This window comes from Bombina bombina, chromosome 3 (genome assembly GCF_027579735.1).
Source record: "Bombina bombina isolate aBomBom1 chromosome 3, aBomBom1.pri, whole genome shotgun sequence".
NCBI classification, from domain to species: domain Eukaryota; kingdom Metazoa; phylum Chordata; class Amphibia; order Anura; family Bombinatoridae; genus Bombina; species Bombina bombina.
The window spans coordinates 218,001,447-218,023,242 of NC_069501.1; the positions used below are offsets into that span (position 1 = coordinate 218,001,447).

The window sequence follows — 21,796 nt, forward strand, 5'->3', positions numbered from 1 at the left end:
GGCAGACATCACTGAATGCGGAGAGCAATATTCTCTCCGTATTCAGCATTGCACCAGCAGCTCTTGTGAGCTGCTGGTGCAACGCCCCCCCCCCCCTGGAGACTCGCAGCCAATCGTCCACCAGCAGGGAGGTGTCAATCAACCCGATCGTACTCAATCGGGTTGAATTGTGACGATCTCTGTCCGCCTCATCAGAGCAGGCGGACAGGGTTATGGAGCAGCGGTCTTTAGACCGCTGCTTCATAACTGCTGTTTCTGGTGAGTCTGATTATTATTGTCCATTATATTTTTTGAGGACAGATTGTTGTGGTAAACTTTTATGTCCCTCATGTTAAATAAAGTATCTTTTGACATAATGATAGGTATTTTTCTTTGAGCCTCTTGTTCCTCAATACAAAATTTCGAGACATTTTAATGGTCTATGCTGTTCGGTGCTGCATATATTAGCTAGAGCTATGGAATGCACACCTTAGTTCATGTCTCCCAGGATGATGCTGTTCAGGCATTGCCACAGCTTCTCCTTAAACGTCCCAAGCCTCTATGGCGTCACATGCAGTGCCCTGCGGTTCCTCTCAATCTCCTGGAGGAGTGTATTTGCCTACAGAATTTGCAGCAGAATTTGCTGTATTTGCGGCTTTGTCTGTTTTTCCTTTCTTATAGGGAAAGTGCAAGAGGACATTAAAGTTTTCAGATAGTAGGGTTTCAGTTCCACATTCTGCTACACAGATCGCTCTCTCGCCTAAGTCTGGTGAAGAGGATTCGCCTGTAGTTTCTGTGGGTGAAATCTCAGATTTGGGAAGTTTGATTATTCCTTCATCTGATGCTGGAGTGATCTCCTTCAGATGTATGCTTGAACACCTCATGTTAAAGGAGGTTTTTGGCTACTTGGACGACACCGATACACCCGTTGTTGTCAACCCTTGGAAGTTTGGTAAACTTGATATTTTCTGTGATGTTCCTTTCTTCAGGGCAGGAGTGCTATAACATTTTTTTTCATAGGAGTAGGAGAAGTTAGGGATGCCTTTCTCCCTGTCTCCAGTCCTTTAGGGATTCTCCTTTTGCTGACTTCTTGAATTGCACGGTGTCCTATGTATCCACTATGGTGGATAAGTATCTGGAGGTTAATTGTTCTTTCAGAGCAATGCCTTGTCTTATTAGACTTGCTGTACTAGCCGCCGGACATTGAGGATACAGTCTTGGCAGCTGCGTAACCTACCTGTGGTTTAGTGGTACAGTTTAGGCTTTATAATTCTGCAGTTGCAGGTTCAATTCTTATTTTTCCTCCAAATTCAACACTTCTGGCATCCCCTTTTAAGGTTGAGACCTTGTTGAGACTTGGTCTAGCAGATTTTCCCCTCTGACTTTAAGGGTGAAAAATATGTTTTTCTACCACATGTCAAGAGAGCATGACGGGAGGATAGTTTCCTTTTCCTTTTTTTGCTCAGGCATACCTTTTGGAGCTCAATCCAAGATTTCCTCCCAGGGGCACATTTCTCTTTTTAGGGTATCTGCTTCCCAGGTTTGATGAGAGGATTTCCTTGAACTGGATGTTTGGGATTTTCCTCTCTGGGAGTGACATTCTCAGTCCTAGCTTGGAAACAGGATCTAGGTATTTACCTCATGTAACTCAGATTCTGACCTTCAACCTCGAGTTTTCTGAGTTTTCATTATCCTAGTCAGACTTTTAGGTCTTGGGATATTGCAATAATATATAGTTCATGGGTCATCCTTAATTCAAGTTAACTCTCTTTTAAGAGATCTGGTACAATCTTCTTTCCCAGGGTGGGGAAATGAATCTGGAGTAGGGATCCCTTGTTCCATACCCAAGGGTAATTTTTTGGGTTACCATCACTATACCCTGGATGCACTGAATTCCTTCTGATCTTGGCAGTTATGCAGGGTCAGGCCTGGTCAGTACCTGAATGGGAGACCGTCTGGGATCTCTAGGTGCGGTACGCTTGGTCCTTAATAGATTCTCTATTTAGGTGAAGACTTTTCTTCTCTCTGGTCTACTGTCCAGAGAGAAGAAAAGTCTGGTAGCTAGCTTAGCCTATCTGTATTGGATCTAGGTGCAGCTGATTTTACCTCGCATTTCTGTGTTTCGATATAGGAGGGAATTGGTCTAATTGTTCCAATGGACGTCATTCCCTTTGCTTTGCTTTTTCTCTGTTGGTTCGCCTTACACGAGTCATTGCTCGTATTCAACAGGAGAGAGCGGCGGTGTTTCTATTAACCTCTGCGTGACCTTGCAGGATCTGGTATGCAGACTTAGTGGGAGATCTTTCAGATCTGTCTCAAAAGATAGATCTAGATCAGTCCGGAGATTCTCTCCCGTAGTATATATCTCAGGGCGTGTGCATCTAGACTTTTTCCTGGGTGTCAATCTGCTGGGCTAGTAAGTGGTCTGGGTTTTGCTTAAGAATATGGACTCGGAAGTGTCTGCTCTCCTCTTTAACATCTTGAAGTAGAGAGCGATATGCAATGCTCTGATGGCCTGGGCTTTTGGCTTCAGTCGTCCTTAGCTTGGTTCCAGTCGGTTATTATCATTGGTTTAATTCAACCACCAGGGAGGAACTAGGGGTTCCTTGGCCATGTAGGAGGTGATTTGGATTGTTCAGTGGGCGAAAGCTCACGATTGTGGTCTGTCCCCCACTTTTCAGGGGTGAACAACTGGCTTCTGAACAGACCGATTTTTTTATCCCGGGGAGTGGGTCCTCTTCCGGAGGTGTTTTCTAGGTAGACCCTCAGATGGGGGGTCCGGAGTTGGCTTCTGAGGGCTTTTCGACAGACCGCCAAGTTTCCAAGGTATGGTTCTTGGTCAAGTGATCCACTGTCCACCCTGATAGATGCTGGCATCTCTCCACTTGGGAGACTGGCCCTGAGGAAGGACCTTCTGAGCAGGGTCCCTTCCTTCATCTAAATTTTGTTTCTCTGATGCTGCCTGCCTGAAGATTGAACGCTTGGTTTTGTCAAAGCATGGGTGTTCTAAGTCGGTTATTGTGACCATGACTTAGGCTTGCAGGCCAGTTTCTAGACGTTTTTGTCATCAATTATGGCGTACTTAACCTTTTTGGTGGGAATCCAGGGGCTTCTCTTGGAGTGGAGTCAGGATTCCTAGATCTTGGTCCTGTCTTCAGGATATCTAGAGAAGGGTTTGTCAGTCAGTACCCTAAAGGGTCCGATTTCTGCATTGTCTATTTTTGCTACATAAGCATCTGGCAGAAGTGCCAAATGTGCAATGTTTTTTTGTCATGTCCTGGTTGGCATCAGACTTGTGTTTAAGTCGGTTTCTCCTCCTTGGAGCCTAACCTTGTTATTAAAGTTTTGCGGCAGGCTCTGTTTGAGCCTTTTCATTCCATAGATATTGAATTGTTATCTTGGAAGACTATCTCTTCTGCTCAGAGAGTCTCGGAATTCTCAGCTTGGCAGTATGATTCACCTTATCTTTCTTGCCGATGAGGCGATTTTTTGTACTAACAGGTTTTCTTCCTCAATTGTTTTGAATAGGAAACTTTTCAGGAAATTGTAGTTCCTTCTCTGTGCCCTAGTCCTTCTTCCCATAAGGAATGTTGGTGGCACAACTTGGATGATGTGCGTGCTCTTATTTTCTATCTTCAGATGACTAAGAATTTTTGCCAGTCTTCTGTTTGTTTCTCTGGGAATTTTTAAGATCAGAAAGCTTCTGCTACTTTTCTTTCCCTTGGTGAGAAGTATTATTTGTTTGGGTTATGAGACTGCTGAATAGCAGCCCCTGAGAGAATTACAGCTCATTCCATTAGGTCTGTCTCTGTTTCTTGGGTTTTCAAGAATGAAGCTTCTAGGGAACAGATTTGCAAGGCTGCAACTTGGTTCTCTCTGCATACTTTTTCAAATTTTTATAAATGTCATACCTTTGCCTCAGCCGAGGTTTCTTTTTGGAAAAAGGTTCTTCAGGCAGTGTTGCCTTCTGTTTAGGTTCCCTGTCTTGTCCCTCCCTTATTATCTATGTCCTCTAGCTTGGGTATTGATTCCCAACAGTAATTAATGATGATCCGTGGACAAAATGTATGCTTACCTGATAAATGTATTTATTTCTTGACACAGTGAGTCCACGGCCCGCCCTGTATTTTCAGACAGTTTTTTGTTGTGTAAACCTCAGGCACCTCTGCACCTTGTGTTGCTTCCTTTCTCTCCTTTTCCTTTGGTCGAATGACTGGGGTTTGTGGGAAGGGAAGTGATACTTAACAGCTTTGCTGTGGTGCTCTTTGCCTCCTCCTGTTGGCCAGTAGAGATATTCCAAAAAGTAATTGATGATGATCCGTGGACTCACCGTGTCAAGAAAGAAAGAAATTTATCAGGTAAGCATACATTTCATTTTTTACAACAGTATGCTCACAGCAATAGCCTGGCACTCTGCACAACAGTATGCCCACAGCTGTAGCCTGTCGCTCTGCACAACAGTTTGCCCACAGCAGTAGCCTGTCACTCTGCAGAACAGTATGCCTACAACTGTAGCCTGTCACTTGCACAACAGTATGCCTACAGTTGTAGCCTGTCACTTGCACAACAGTATGCCTACAACTGTAGCCTGTCACTTGCACAACAGTATGCCTACAACTGTAGCCTGTCACTTGCACAGCTGTAGCCTGTCTGTACAGCTGTAGCCTGTATGCCCACAGCTGTAGCCTGTCGCTCTGCACAACAGTTTGCCCACAGCAGTAGCCTGTCACTCTGCACAACAGTATGCCTACAACTGTAGCCTGTCACTCTGCACAACAGTATGCCCACAGCTGTAGCCTGTCACTTGCACAACAGTATGCCCACAGCAGTAGCCTGTCACTCTGCACAACAGTATGCCCACAGCTGTAGCCTGTCACTTGCACAACAGTATGCCCACAGCTGTAGCCTGTCGCTCTGCACAACAGTTTGCCCACAGCAGTAGCCTGTCACTCTGCAGAACAGTATGCCTACAACTGTAGCCTGTCACTTGCACAACAGTATGCCTACAGCTGTAGCCTGTCACTTACACAACAGTATGCCTACAACTGTAGCCTGTCACTTGCACAGCTGTAGCCTGTCTGTACAGCTGTAGCCTGTATGCCCACAGCTGTAGCCTGTCGCTCTGCATAACAGTTTGCGCACAGCAATAGCCTGTCACTCTGCACAACAGTATGCCTACAACTGTAGCCTGTCACTCTGCACAACAGTATGCCTACAACTGTAGCCTGTCACTTGCACAGCTGTAGCCTGTCTGTACAGCTGTAGCCTGTATGCCCACAGCTGTAGCCTGTCGCTCTGCATAACAGTTTGCGCACAGCAGTAGCCTGTCACTCTGCACAACAGTATGCCTACAACTGTAGCCTGAAACTCTGCACAACAGTATGCCCACAGCTGTAGCCTGTCACTCTGCACAACAGTATACCTACAACTGTAGCCTGTCACTCTGCACAACAGTATGCCCACAGCTGCAGCCTGTCACTTGCACAACAGTATGCCTACAGCTGTAGCCTGTCACTCTGCACAACAGTATGCCTACAACTGTAGCCTGTCACTTACACAGCTGTAGCCTGTCTGTACAGCTGTAGCCTGTATGCCCACAGCTGTAGCCTGTCGCTCTGCACAACAGTTTGCCCACAGCAGTAGCCTGTCACTCTGCACAACAGTATGCCTACAACTGTAGCCTGTCACTCTGCACAACAGTATGCCTACAACTGTAGCCTGTCACTCTGCACAACAGTATGTCCACAGCTGTAGCCTGTCACTTGCACAACAGTATGCCTACAGCTGTAGCCTGTCACTCTGCACAACAGTATGCCCACAGCTGTAGCCTGTCACTTGCACAACAGTATGCCCACAGCAGTAGCTTGTTACTCTGCACAACAGTATGCCCACAGCTGTAGCCTGTCACTTGCACAACAGTATGCCCACAGCTGTAGCCTGTCACTCTGCACAACAGTATGCCCACAGCAGTAGCCTGTCACTCTGCACAACAGTATGCCTACAGCTGTAGCCTGTCACTTGCACAACAGTATGCCTACAACTGTAGCCTGTCACTCTGCACAACAGTATGCCCACAGCTGTAGCCTGTCACTTTGCACAACAGTATGCCTACAGCAGTAGCTTGTTACTCTGCACAACAGTATGCCCACAGCTGTAGCCTGTCACTTTGCACAACAGTATGCCTACAGCTGTAGCCTGTCACTTACACAACAGTATGCTCACAGCTGTAGCCTGTCACTCTGCACAACAGTTTGCCCACAGGCCACAGCTGTAGCATGAGGCAAGCATATATATATATATATATATTTTTTACATTTTGGTAGCCACCAGAGGGCGCTACAGCAGAGTGTCATTACAAGGAGTAAAGCATTAGAATTTGAGAGTGTGCACTAAACCACTATGCACAGTGTGAGACAGACTTCACACTTCAGTTTGTACAGTGTGTGCCTGAGTCAGACGGCAGATCAATTTCATTTGCAGAGGTGGTAGGAATTAGTAAATGTTTATTATTTCTTTGTGCAATTTCGTATTGTAACTTCAGTGTGGTAGTTGTATGGTGGGGCCAGCGGTCCATAAAAACACATTTTTTTTGCAATATGCAACAGTGTATTTATTATTATTTGACCATGCTTTAGAAATTCTATATTTAAAACCATGCAGAAATGTTTCCTCCTCAATACACAAATGGTAGGTGCCCTTTGGCATGTATGTTTTTTTATTTATAAATATATATATTAATTACATCCAGTATATTGTCCTTTTATGTAAAGACTTTCCAGATGTCAGGAGGCATTTTATCTAAGATTTTTACATCTGCATACAATGTTATACTCTCAGGCTAAGATTGCTCAGTGTTTGAAATGAGACAGGTTAACTTAAAGGGACATGAAACTCACATTTTTTCTTTCATGATTTAGAAAGAACATGCAATTTTAAACTTTCTAATTTACTTCTATTATCTATTTTGCTTCATTCTCTCTATATCCTTTGCTGAAAAGCATATCTAGATAGGCTTAGTAGATGCTGATTGGTGGCTGCACATAGATGCCTTTGTGTGATTGGCTCACCGATATGCATTGCTATTTCTTCAGCAAAGGATATTTAAAGAATGAAGCATGTTAGATAATAGAAGTAAATTGGAATGTTATTTAAAATTGTATTGTCTACCTGAATCATGAAAGAAAAATTCTGGGTTTAGTGTCCCTTTAACACTGTTCAGTTTATACTACAGCTGACTTAATTTTGAAAAACATACAAACAAGCCTAAATCCTGCATTTTACCAGATCTAATGGTATGAGATTGAGTACCACAGCTTATGGTTTCACCAAGACCATATATAGTACAGCATTTTCAAATCCATAAGTACAGCTGACAGATGGGAACATTTGTACACCAGATTTGAAGTAGTGCTCTTTTTATGTCCCCTTAATATTTGTGCACACTTACAAAAAATAAATAAAAAGAAAGTTGTAGAGTGTTTCTGTGGGTGATTGTGTTTATGTCTTTGTGCTTTTGTAGGTGTCTCTAGGAGTTTGTATGTATTTTTTTTCTATGGGTCTCTCTGTGAGGGTGTGTGCGTGTATGTCTGTGCATTTTCTATGGATGTCTCTGTGAGGGTGTGTGTGTGTATGTCTTTGTGCATTTTCTGTGGATGTCTCTGTGAGGGTGTGTGAGTATGTCTTTGTGCATTTTCTGTGGATGCCTTTGTGAGGGTGTGTGTGTGTGTGTGTGTATGTATGTCTGTGTTTTCTGTGGGTGTCACTGTGGGGGGGGGTGTGCTCATGTCTTTGTGTATTTTCTGTGGATGCCTCTGTGAGGGTGTGTGTATGTATGTCTGTGTTTTCTGTGGATGTCTCTGTGAGGGTGTGTGCGTATGTATTTGTTCATTTTCTGTGGGTGTCTCTGTGAGGGTGTGTGTGTATGTCTTTGTGTGTTTTCTGTGGATGTCTCTGTGAGGGTGTGTGTGTGTATGTCTGTATTTTCTGTGGATGTCTCTGAGGGTATGTGCATATGTCTGTGTGTTTTATGTGGGTGTCTCTGTGAGGGTGTGTGTATATGTCTGTGTATTTTATGTGGGTGTCTCTGTTAAGGTGTGTGTACAGCTGTAGCCTGTCACTCTGAATAACAGTATGCTCAAAGCTGTATCCTGTCGCTCTGCACAACAGTATGCCCACAGCTGTAGCCTGTCACTTGCACAACAGTATGCTCACAGCTGTAGCCTGTCACTTGCACAACAGTATGCTCACAGCTGTAGCCTGTCACTCTGCACAACAGTTTGCCCACAGGCCACAGCTGTAGCATGAGGCAAGTATATATATATATATATATATATATATATATATATATATATATATTGTTTTTTACATTTTGGTAGCCACCAGAGGGCGCTACAGCAGAGTGTCATTACAAGGAGTAAAGCATTAGAATTTGAGAGTGTGCACTAAACCACTATGCACAGTGTGAGACAGACTTCACACTTCAGTTTGTATAGTGTGTGCCTGAGTCAGACGGCAGATCAATTTCATTTGCAGAGGTGGTATGAATTAGTAAATGTTTATTATTTCTTTGTGCAATTTCGTATTGTAACTTCAGTGTGGTAGTTGTATGGTGGGGCCAGCGGTCCATAAAAACACATTTTTTTTGCAATATGCAACAGTGTATTTATTATTATTTGACCATGCTTTAGAAATTCTATATTTAAAACCATGCAGAAATGTTTCCTCCTCAATACACAAATGGTAGGTGCCATTTGGCATATATGTTTTTTTATTTATATATATATATTAATTACATCCAGTATATTGTCCTTTTATGTAAAGACTTTCCAGATGCCAGGAGGCATTTTATCTAAGATTTTTACATCTGCATACAATGTTATACTCTCAGGCTAAGATTGCTCAGTGTTTGAAATGAGACAGGTTAACTTAAAGGGACATGAAACTCACATTTTTTCTTTCATGATTTAGAAAGAACATGCAATTTTAAACTTTCTAATTTACTTCTATTATCTATTTTGCTTCATTCTCTCTATATCCTTTGCTGAAAAGCATATCTAGATAGGCTTAGTAGATGCTGATTGGTGGCTGCACATAGATGCCTTTGTGTGATTGGCTCACCGATATGCATTGCTATTTCTTCAGCAAAGGAAATTTAAAGAATGAAGCATGTTAGATAATAGAAGTAAATTGGAATGTTATTTTAAATTGTATTCTCTACCTGAATCATGAAAGAAAAATTCTGGGTTTAGTGTCCCTTTAACACTGTTCAGTTTATACTACAGCTGACTTAATTTTGAAAAACATACAAACAAGCCTAAATCCTGCATTTTACCAGATCTAATGGTATGAGATTGAGTACCACAGCTTATGGTTTCACCAAGACCATATAGAGTACAGGATTTTCAAATCCATAAGTACAGCTGACAGATGGGAACATTTGTACACCAGATTTGAAGTAGTGCTCTTTTTATGTCCCCTTAATATTTGTGCACACTTACAAAAAATAAATAAAAAGAAAGTTGTAGAGTGTTTCTGTGGGTGATTGTGTTTATGTCTTTGTGCTTTTGTAGGTGTCTCTAGGAGTTTGTATGTATTTTTTTTCTATGGGTCTCTCTGTGAGGGTGTGTGCGTGTATGTCTGTGCATTTTCTATGGATGTCTCTGTGAGGGTGTGTGTGTGTGTATGTCTTTGTGCATTTTCTGTGGATGTCTCTGTGAGGGTGTGTGAGTATGTCTTTGTGCATTTTCTGTGGATGCCTTTGTGAGGGTGTGTGTGTGTGTGTATGCATGTCTGTGTTTTCTGTGGGTGTCACTGTGGGGGGGGGGTGTGCTCATGTCTTTATGTATTTTCTGTGGATGCCTCTGTGAGGGTGTGTGTATGTATGTCTGTGTTTTCTGTGGATGTCTCTGTGAGGGTGTGTGCGTATGTATTTGTTCATTTTCTGTGGGTGTCTCTGTGAGGGTGTGTGTGTATGTCTTTGTGTGTTTTCTGTGGATGTCTCAGTGAGGGTGTGTGTGTGTGTATGTCTGTATTTTCTGTGGATGTCTCTGAGGGTATGTGCATATGTCTTTGTGCATTTTCTGTGGGTGTCTCTGTGAGGGTGTGTGCATATGTCTGTGTGTTTTATGTGGGTGTCTCTGTGAGGGTGTGTGTATATGTCTGTGTATTTTATGTGGGTGTCTCTGTTAAGGTGTGTGTACAGCTGTAGCCTGTCACTCTGAATAACAGTATGCTCAAAGCTGTATCCTGTCGCTCTGCACAACAGTATGCTCAGAGCTGTAGCCTGTCACTTGCACAACAGTATGCCCACAGCTGTAGCCTGTCACTTGCACAACAGTATGCCCACAGCTGTAGCCTGTCACTTCCACAACATTATGCCCACAGCTGTAGCCTGTCACTTGCACAACAGTATGCCCACAGCTGTAGCCTGTCACTTCCACAACAGTATGCCCACAGCTGTAGTCTGTCACTTGCACAACAGTATGCCCACAGCTGTAGCCTGTCACTTCCACAACATTATGCCCACAGCTGTAGCCTGTCACTTGCACAACAGTATGCCCACAGCTGTAGCCTGTCACTTCCACAACAGTATGCCCACAGCTGTAGTCTGTCACTCTGCACAACAGTATGCCCACAGGTGTAGCCTGTCACTTGCACAACAGTATGCTTACAGCTGTAGCCTGTCACTCTGCACAACAGTATGCCCACAGCTGTAGCCTGTCACTTGCACAACAGTATGCCCACAGCTGTAGCCTGTCACTTGCACAACAGTATGCCCACAGCAGTAGCCTGTCACTTGCACAACAGTATGCCCACAGCTGTAGCCTGTCACTTGCACAACAGTATGCCCACAGCTGTAGCCTGTCACTTGCACAACAGTATGCCCACAGCTGTAGCCTGTCACTTGTACAACAGTATGCCCACAGCTGTAGCCTGTCACTTGCACAACAGTATGTCCACAGCTGTAGTCTGTCACTCTGCACAACAGTATGCCCACAGCTGTAACCTGTCACTTGCACAACAGTATGCTTACAGCTGTAGCCTGTCACTCTGCACAACAGTATGCCCACAGCTGTAGCCTGTCACTTGCACAACAGTATGCCCACAGCTGTAGCCTGTCACTTGCACAACAGTATGCCCACAGCAGTAGCCTGTCACTTGCACAACAGTATGCCCACAGCTGTAGCCTGTCACTTGCACAACAGTATGCCCACAGCTGTAGCCTGTCACTTGCACAACAGTATGCCCACAGCAGTAGCCTGTCACTTGCACAACATTGCTTCAGTAAACTATACTCTTCATTTTGCTTCAGTATGACCTGATCTTACCTTTATGAAGCTGGGATGAAATGTGCCTACTCTACTAGCTTCTGTCATTCTAAATTAAACTCATTTTTTTTTTCTTTTAGAAAGTTAATAGTGATTTGATTCGGAAGATTTTATCATTTGACCCCACTGCCCTGTCTGTGCAGGTCCAGCCTGAGATCCTGGCAAAGTACATTAAAGGTAAATAGTAAGGACATTATACTGTCTTGTAAAAACAACACAAAAACAGTGGATACATTTAAAAGATATTAGACTAGTCTGTTGTGCTGTAATATTATCCATTTTTTTTATTTAATACATTTCTTTTTTACAAGCTTTTACTAATGCACATTTGTCTAAAGATATTACTTTTTGAGATGTTAAATTAAGCAAAAAACTTAAAACTAAAACTTAGAAAACTGGCATGAATGCAAACAAATCTTGAATTCTCCTTTTTCCAATCAATCAAATATGTAGTTCCTCAAAACTATCAACAAATACCTTTTTTTTTTTTTAAAACAGAATGGGGCATATAAATTAAAATAAAACTTTAACTAGGAAAAAAAAGGTTTCTAGTTTACTTCTAAGGATAAAGAGAAATTGGTACAGGGGGGGCGGAGCCAGCCACCGCCAGATATGGCTGCATAGTAAGGAAGCTCCGGGCTACCAGATACTTCCTAACTATATTATAAGCCCTAGGTGCTAACTAACAGCATATCCCAAGATCTCTTTTACCGCTGTGCACTACGGTGCATGAAAAGACAGAGCCTAAACATCGGGACTTGGGAGATATGTGAGCGGAAGCGCCATGTAAGCAGAGACCACTAGGCCTTAAACTGTGACGCACATTCAGGAGCGGAGAGACGGAGTAATATAAAGCGGCACCGGAGGCAAGTTAAAAGTAAAACACCTGCACCCTCACGGTTAGCGACTCCTTATAAGCCAGATACAGAACACACTGAGCGGCTTTGTCAGCATACACCAGGCTCAGAGGGGATATAAGAGTGCAACAGATTCCGCCATATAAGAGGTGCTCCTCTATGGACTGATTGGTATACACTAACAGGGCCTGCTATGCACGCACCATGAGACATAATACTGATAAGGGCTTGATGGCAATCGGTTTGCTCTAAGCTGAGACCATAAATGACAAACCACAAATATTCATAAACAAAAAGTACACAGCAGAGAGCAACTACGCTAACATCCGAAATACATGGGGAATTAAAAGACCGCTAAGCAGAGTGTCAGTTAAGTTCCTGCATGCAACCTGTAATATGATGCATCAAGCAACATCACTATCTACGCTAAAACGGCAATAGTGAGCCACATACTGTAACCCCCTTATTCTGCACAACACGAATAGACCTGTGGGACTTAAAAACTATACTTCTGATCATCTGCTGTGTTGCTGCGGTTAAACACACTACGCATATCCCACAAAATGGCGTCCAGGAGACCCCCTAAGTCTGATAAAGCAGGCAAATCCCAAGCAACTCCTGCAGGCAAGATGAACAACTTTTTTAAAGTGCTTGATACGATAGAACCTGCCACCACCGGCACACAAGATCTAGATAACACCCAGTCTGACACAGAATCATCAGAAACAGGAACATGCTCAAAAGAACAGCTCACGAAGGCCGATCTAGAAAATCTACCGACAAAAGCTGATTTTGCATCTCTCATAGCACAAGTGGGGAAAATGATCAAAGATGGCCTCAAAGAGGTCAGGAAGGATATCTCTGAATTAGGAGAGAGAGTACTGCACCTTGAAGATGATCTGGAGTCGGTACAAAAAGATGCAGATCTGCAAAACAGAATCTTAGATACACAAGACTCAACAATCCAACAGATGCAACTGCAACTGGAAGACCTAGACAATAGGGGTCGCCGCAGTAACATTAGAATACGAGGGGTCAGTGAAAAACTCACTCCACAAGAGATACCACTATACCTGCAGGCTCTGTTTCAAACTATCTTACAGACCCCGGATACTCCCAACCTGCCTGTAGAGAGAGCGCATCGTGCCCTCAGGCCTAAACCACCTGAAGGAAAGCCCCCAAGAGACATTATCCTCAAATTCCAATCTTTCAATGACAGAGAAAAGATAATGGAAGCCTCAAGGAAGATGAGACAAATCTCCTACAATGGAGATAACATCCAAATCTACGCTGACCTAAGCATCATTACATTAAACAAACGAAGGGAGGCTAAATTTCTAACTCTACATTTACAGGAGCTAAAAATACCGTATAGATGGGGATTCCCGTTTTGTATAAAAGTGGTACAAGGCTCAACTGTTGCTATTTACAGATCCCCAGAAGATCTGAGAGACTTCTGCAAACACCTGAACATCCCGGAACCCGCACTACCCAGGTTAGATAACCAAACACCAAACGACAACCCCAAGCTCACTAAAGACCCAAAGCCTCGGGGGAGTTCATGGACAGGAATTAGTAGGAAAAGACATCAATCAGCCTCCAGATCTGTAGAAGAAGAGTCAAACTTGACATGATAATAGAGGATTTGAAAGATTTGTTATATGAAAATGTCAGTAGTCATTACTTTGATAAGCAATATCACATCTGCTCTTCCTACCTACAAAGGGAATATAACCCGTATTACTTCCCTACCCCTTGGTATAACGGTAGTGTGAGTATGAACTTTTCTTAGTAACTGTCTTATGATAATCTGAAAGAAAGGCATATATACTGTCAGATTCCTTTGTGCTCCTCCTTAATGACTAGTTATATACTGTTTATATTTGTATTCTCTTGTGTTTCTCTTACAGTTTGGAACAACCAAAAGTAAAAATTGCACCTAGTCTAAGTAACACCATAGGAAGTACTGATACTCCCATGTCCGTAAATATATGCGAACTGGGCAGTATCCCCTTTCACCATATGAATTGTATATGTATTTATGCAATCCTTATGCTTTAATTGTTGTTTATTGGTTAAATGCTAAGTTAGTCATGTTGAATAGTTGGTTAATTGTTAGAATTACTAAAAAAGTTCAAGTCTATCTGGATCTACATGTGATTTTACAGGTTCAAATGATTGGGTCCCATTACAAGTTCTCTAGTCTTAAGGGTAAACATAGAAAACAAACTCAACCCCACTGATGACTACATTGACAGGAACTAGACACATTAATATCCTTAGACAAAATGCCAAAGGCCTGAATTCTCCACTAAAAAGATCGATAGCCCTTAATTGGTTTACTAAACAGAAAAGCGAAATAATATTTGTCCAAGAAACGCACTTTAAAGACGATAGCATGCCGAAATTTTCCTCAAAGCACTTTCCAATAGGCCACTACAGCTCCCACCCTCATAAAAAGAAAAATGGAGTAGGCATACTGCTACACAAAAACATCCCACTACAGAACATCACTACACATAAAGACGCAGAAGGCAGATACCTAATACTAGTAGGTGAGCTATATAACAAGCCGATAACACTAGCTAATGTATATGCACCTAACAGAGGGGAAGCCAAATTTTTCAAAAAACTCACGAACAAACTTCTAGAAGTGTCAAGGGGATCCACAATACTAGCAGGAGATTTTAATGTAGTTTTAAACCCCAAGCTAGATAGCTCACAAGCAAAAAGCTATTTGTCAGATAGCACGATCAGAAACATAGCTAGTAGTTTGAGGACCTCTTCATTAATAGATGTATGGAGAACCCAACACCCGACGCAAAAGACATTTACCTTCTTCTCTACTCCAAATAGGTCACACTCAAGGATAGACTATATATGTGTAGATCAGTTAAGCTTATCCCTGGCGAAAAGCTCAGATATTACACCAACTCCTTGGTCAGACCACTCAGCGACCACTTTAACCCTGGACTGGCCAGACCGCCCAATAAGAGACTTCTGCTGGAGATTGGATAACACTTTGCTTTTACAGGAGCATATCCCTGTTAAAATAACCAAAACTCTGACTGAATACTTCAGATACAATCAAATAGCAGATACTGCCCCTACCACGGTATGGGAAGCCCATAAAGCTGTTATTAGAGGGGAATTCATTAAACAAAAATTGATCCTCAACAAAACATATAACCAGGAATACACACAATTATTTAAAAACCTGAGGGAAGCTGAGAAACTACACCTAGATAACCCCGATTCCCAGACTAGCCTCGATGGTCTTACAGCAGCAAGAAGGGCCCTGAATAATTTACTAAACAGAGAAGTGCTTAGACAGGCATACTATTTAAAGAAACTTTACTTCACTGAGGGGAATAGAGCAGGGCCACTGTTAGCCAGAGCCCTAAAGAAAAAATCACTTGAGAATTATATCCATAAAATGCAGGACAAAACAAAACAGGAAACCTTTGACTGTAAAGAAATAGCAAATATATTTAGTAGCTATTATAGATCTCTTTATAACTTAACACCAAATGTTGACCCTCTCCTGACAGACCAGATAAAGGAATATATAGATAAGGCCGACCTCCCAGTCATCCCAGAGGAAATAGCTAAAACTATGGAAGCCCCAAATACAGAACGAGAGATAACCGCAGCAATAGCGAGCTTACCCACGCAAAAAAGCCCAGGCCCAGACGGACTCACAAATATGTACTACAAAAGGTTTCAATCAACACTAATCCCACATTTAACAAGAATGTTCAACTCCCTAGATAAGGAGGGACATTTATCCCCACTGCTATTAGAAGCACACATCACCGTGTTACATAAGGAACGGAAGCCCACAACACAACCCGAGAGCTATAGGCCAATCTCATTGCTTAATGGGGACATAAAGATTTACGCCAAGATATTGGCGAAAAGAATTAGTGCTATTTTACCGTCTATCATCCAGCTGGATCAGGCGGGCTTTGTTCCGCACAGGGAGGCCAGGGACAACACAATCAGAACTGCCCGTATAATAGAGTATGTAACAACTCACAAGATCCCAATGGCCCTGGTCTCCACTGATGCGGAGAAAGCTTTTGATAGGGTGGCATGGCCCTTCCTTAGAGCTTCCCTACAGAGGTTTGGATTTGGGGAGATCATGATTAAGAGAATCTTCCAACTCTATGACTCTCCCTCTGCCAAAGTGAAAGTTAATGGGGTTTTATCCCAGGGATTCCCAATAAATAATGGAACGAGACAGGGGTGCCCACTCTCGCCGGTCTTGTTTGTACTGGTCATGGAGGTTCTTGCATCTAAAATACGCTCTAACACGGAGATTGTGGGTATAAACATAGGCCCAAATCATTATAAACTTTCGATGTCCGCAGATGATGTCCTGTTGACATTGTCCTCCCCAGATAGATCCATCCCTGCGCTAATTGAGGAATTTGACGAATTTAGTAAGATGTCCAACTTCCTCATAAACCAACAAAAATCAGAGATTTTATGCGTAGCTATGACCCGGAAGGAAGGATTGACACTTAAAGATCTCTGCCCATATAAGATACAACCCTCACAACTAAAGTATTTGGGGGTCTTCCTAACCCCTAAGATTGCTCACCTATTTGAAGCAAATTATAAACCATTACAAAATACAATAACACATACTCTCCAGAATTGGAGAGATAAACCCATATCGTGGTGGGGTAGAGTCCAGGCGATAAAAATGTCAATCCTACCTAAGATCCTTTACATCTTGCAGGCCATCCCAGTCACCTTACCTAGGCTATACCTCACACATCTACAAAAACTCATACACTCATTTATTTGGGGCAAGATAAAACCACGCGTTAACGCGGCCACTATGCACAGAGCAGTGAGGGAGGGCGGCCTGGGAGTCCCAAAACTAGAAACGTACTACCACTCAATAGTCCTCCAGCATATTCTAGATTGGCACATGAAGAAAGATGTAAAGGCCTGGGTGTCCTTGGATTCCCAGATTCTTAGAGCCCCAAAGCCTGGTGCCATCTGCTGGATGGACAAACGCCTCAGACCTTCGGTCTGCCACATATCATTGCTTTATAAACATATACTGGAGGTATGGGACTACCTAATCCAAAAGTTCCCAAAACTATCATCACCCCATTCCCCCCTTACTCCAATATCGGCAAATATGGAACTAACAGGAGGATATGAACCCCTACAGGGAGTTAGAGTTACATGGGAAATACCTGATTCCTTACCAATAATTAACTTCTTAAACAAGAGAGCACTGAAATCTAGACAGGAAATGACACAAATTCTACGGGGGGCTTTTACGTCATGGCTCAAATACACACAACTCTCACATTACATAAATAGTAACCAAAACAAGCAGGACCTAACTAGACCACCGACTGCTTTTGAAAACTTGTGCCTGCTGACCATCCCCGCTAGTGGTACCCTTTCTCTGGCGAAAAGAACACTAGATATAGCTACGCAAACGCACCTCCCAACATACACTGAACACTGGCAACAAGACTTAGGCGTTGTGATAGACGAGGAAACTTGGAGAAAAATCTTCAATAACACCCGCAGATCATCTACTTCCACTAAAATAGTTGAAATGAATTTTAAAATACTGATGCGGTGGTATCTCACACCACATAGGTTGCACAGAATTTACCCCTCGTCCTCGGCCTCGTGCTGGAGGGGCTGTGGAGCCACAGGGACCATGGCTCATGTTTGGTGGCTCTGCCCTAAGATTAAACCCTTCTGGAGTAAGATCGAACAGATACTACAGAAACTAGGAGGCACAGACTTCACATTAACACCATTAATAGCATTATTAAATCATACACCTAGTTGCGGGTGCAGAATCCGTCAGGGCTTAATGCAGATAAGCTTGAATAGTGCAAAATCCCTAATATCCCTTAATTGGAAATCTCCACTGATTCCCACAATCCAGCAATGGATCTCGAAAACGAATGACATACTCCCACTAGAGCAATATGGCTACTATAGAAGAAACCAACTAGGCATATTCCTAGATATGAAACTTTATTGGGAAGATCTAGTTAACTCGACTGATTTGAATATTTAATGTCCTCAATACAAATGTAAACACACTTAAACAAATATAAACATTAAAATACAGAGACAGCTACGAGGCCATACTGTACCAAACATACTTAAACGGGGTCCCAGAAGCGACATTAGCTAAACCTCACCCTTTTGTATGCACATAAGATAAGACACCTGGACCAACCTATCACAGATAGAACTTGTAAAACTGTTGTTTTGTTAAAATATTTGTATAGTTATTTAAATTTTTGTTTTAATTGGTTATCTGCATCATCACTTAAGTCTTGGACTTGTAAAGTTAATTAAACATGCTAGACAGACTTGTAAAGATGCAAAGTTCTACGGGACTGATGGACTAAGAGCTTTCCACCCATGCTATACTGAGTCACCCATGGGGGACCCAAATATCCAAGGACTTAAAAAATTCTAGCAGTCTCTGATGGGAGATGCTTACTGAAGTACATCATTGTATAAGCTCAGAAGTGTATCACTAATAGAATCTGTCAAATGTTGTAATGTCATTAATGTTTGAAAACCAATAAAAATTACTTTTCAAAAAAAAAAAAAAAAAAGAGAAATTGGTACATTTCCAAACCTAAGAAAATTGCAAATGTTTTTTAATTGTATTTACTGAATTAAAAAAAGTTTCATTTTGGCTTCGCCCTTTTTTGATTTTTATTCCCCTTAAAGGGACACTGAACCCAAATTTTTTCTTTCGTGATTCAGATAGAGTATGCAATTTTAAGCAACTTTCTAATTTACTCCTATTATCAATTTTTCTTTGTTCTCTTGCTATCTTTATTTGATAAAGAAAGCATCTAAGCTTTTTTATTAGTTTAGACTCTGGACAGCACTTTTTTATTGGTGGATGAATTTATCCACCAATCAGCAAGAACAACCCAGGTTGTTCACCAAAAATGGGCTGGCATCTAAACTTACATTCTTGCATTTCAAATAAAGATACCAAGAGAATGAAGAACATTTGATAATAGGAGTAAATTAGAAAGTTGCTTAAAATGTCATGCTCTATCTGAATCACGAAAGAAAAAAATTGGGTTCAGTGTCCCTTTAATATTTGTGCACACTTACAATAAAAACATAAAAAGAAAATATACATTAATCTTATGTTATATGCATTATACAGTATATAGCTGAATAAAATACATAATAATGAAACACTGCAGCTCCACTCTCCAGGGTACTGCTGTTGCCCATTAACTGGATGTGTGAGAACATCATCTAAAAATTATATATCCCAGACTCTGGGACCCAGAGGGTTTGGAGCGCCACCACTGCGGCAGTTCAAATTGCAAATAAATTTAGCAAAACACAAAATGCAATACAGGAATATACTGCAGTATCCTTATTTAGTAGCTTATTAACATCACAAGTTAATTATAAGGTAATGAAGCAGCATTGTACCATAATAAATAAAATAAAAAACATATGTATGAAATTCTTTTGTAGTATAAAATGCATGAACTTCAGTGCACTATAAATGTAAAGAAGTTGTTATTGTTTGCATTGTACTAATACAAGAAATATCAGGAAAATTATTGTCTGCATTTAAAGTGATAATAAAATATATGTTAAGACACTAGATTTTATGCAGTGCACAGAACTGGCATAGTAACGATTTGTTTCTAAAGAAGCACTATATAAGGTGTGTTTTTTATTATGTATTTCTTACCTTATACGCTGTACAATGCCGTACAACACCCTCAAAGCCCATTTTGTCTTTGAAGCTTGTGGTACAGCCAATGAGAAGCTGTACTGCACACACTACTGAGTACAATGCAAGTGTGCTACTGCACCTCTGCTATACAGAGTGGACTGTACAGCTCACTTTTCTCATGTATAGCGGAGGCGCACACCTGTGTGTACTCAATAGCGTGTGCAGTATAGTTTCTTCTCACTGGCTACAAGCTTGTCTCCATTGTAGTCAAGAGTGGGCAGTACACTTGTTTTATGAAAAGCCCTTCTAGATGAATATTTTACAGCAGTAAAGAATATAATATTGCATATAAATTTTACAGGTATTCCTAGAGGAGCTGTGTGGAAACATGGATCAGTTCCAGCTGAGCATCTATACAACTGGGCCTTTACTTGTCTGTCTTTGCTTGAGCTTACTCAGAAAATGCGGGAAACACAACAAAGCTCACTTGCTGCTCTGCCAGTGTTAAATGAAAACCCAGAAACTATGGCAACAATTGTTTCTTCATTTATGTTGTCATTACTACAATGTTAAGGATATAAAAAAGTTTATGTATGTCCCATATTTCATATACTTTATATATTTTCTATTACTGGACCAAAATATTGTGGAGAAACAACTGATTAGATAAGAAATTATTTTTTTCCACAAGCTTTCAGGTGCAGGTTTGTGTGAAAGTTGGTCAAGTGGTCATGTGATCTTTCTTTCTCAGGTGTATTCCAATTTATTAGAACTGTATGCTTTGTAGAGTTTTCAAATTTAAGGCTGTGTCAATTCATCAGTATTCACGTTTCGCACTAGTTTTTGCACAATTTTTAAATTATCAACAGCCATGGCCAATTCAAAAGCCATTTTGGCCTGTTTTGCACAGCATATCTCGGCTGTTCACACAGATATTTTATGTCTATGGAAAACTTGCACAAAGCTAAAATATGTTTGTATGAATGTTAATTTGTTATGGGAACTAAGTGGATGGATATTTAAAAAAATAAATATATTTTATATTTTGCAAAAAAAAGTGTAGAATGTATTAGTGTATTATAAAAGGATGTTAATGGGGGGCGGAGCAAGCGGCTGACTGTGATGACCGCTACACACTGAGGTTCTCCTGACATTCCGGGCTGATGTGTCTCATTTAATGCCTCAAGGACAGCTGGAAAACGAACTAGAGACAGGCCGGGTCTAAGGCCTGACCAGAGTGCTACGCCATCTTGCTCCGACACTCAGAGATAGACGATAGCAGCATCAATCTGATTTAGAGGTGCACAGGGTGGTGCAACTGGTTTGTCTTGCCGCTTGGCTACACAAAGGAGACCGGACCCAATAACCCAGCAAGCAGAGGAAACGGTAGCACCAGGACTGAGACCGGTTTAGTCAAGTTGCCAACATCATGCAACGCTGCAACAACGTGATTAAATCAGGAGAGATTGATATAGCCCTGATTAGCTCTCAGCAGACTAATATAAAACACGCACAATTGTGAAATAACTACAGCATATCAGACATAAGACTCGGACCACTTGGGTCTCGATATTATTTGGGTGCCAGACTAATACATGATTCCTGTGAATAGCCTGCAGCCCACGTGGCAGTACGGCCCCAAATCTGCCTAAAGACCTGAGCCATATAATTCAATAAAATAAAATTGTCAATAGAAATCCATCATCGGCAGGGGAAGATCTAGAGACCCTAGAGACATTATTGTAAAATTCCAACAATTTCAGCACAGAGCTGATCTATACATATGCTAGGAAACACCAGTCATTTACATATCAAAGTTCACGCATTCAAGTTTTCCAAGATTTATCATCAAGGACACTCCAGCAGAGGAGAGACTTCTCACTTCTATCCATGAAAATTCCCTACTGGTG

General features: G+C 41.7%; 1 protein-coding gene across 1 annotated transcript in view; it reads left to right on the plus strand.

Annotated features, from left to right (window-relative positions):
- The window catches only part of EFCAB5 (EF-hand calcium binding domain 5), a 208,160-nt gene extending 187,701 nt beyond the window's left edge, over positions 1-20,459 (plus strand). Inside the window, exons 20-21 of the mRNA XM_053705221.1 lie at positions 11,387-11,483; positions 20,248-20,459. Of these exons, the coding sequence (XP_053561196.1) occupies positions 11,387-11,483; positions 20,248-20,459 (309 nt within the window). The remainder of the gene's footprint in view (positions 1-11,386; positions 11,484-20,247) is intronic.
- The last annotated feature ends 1,337 nt before the right edge of the window (positions 20,460-21,796 follow it).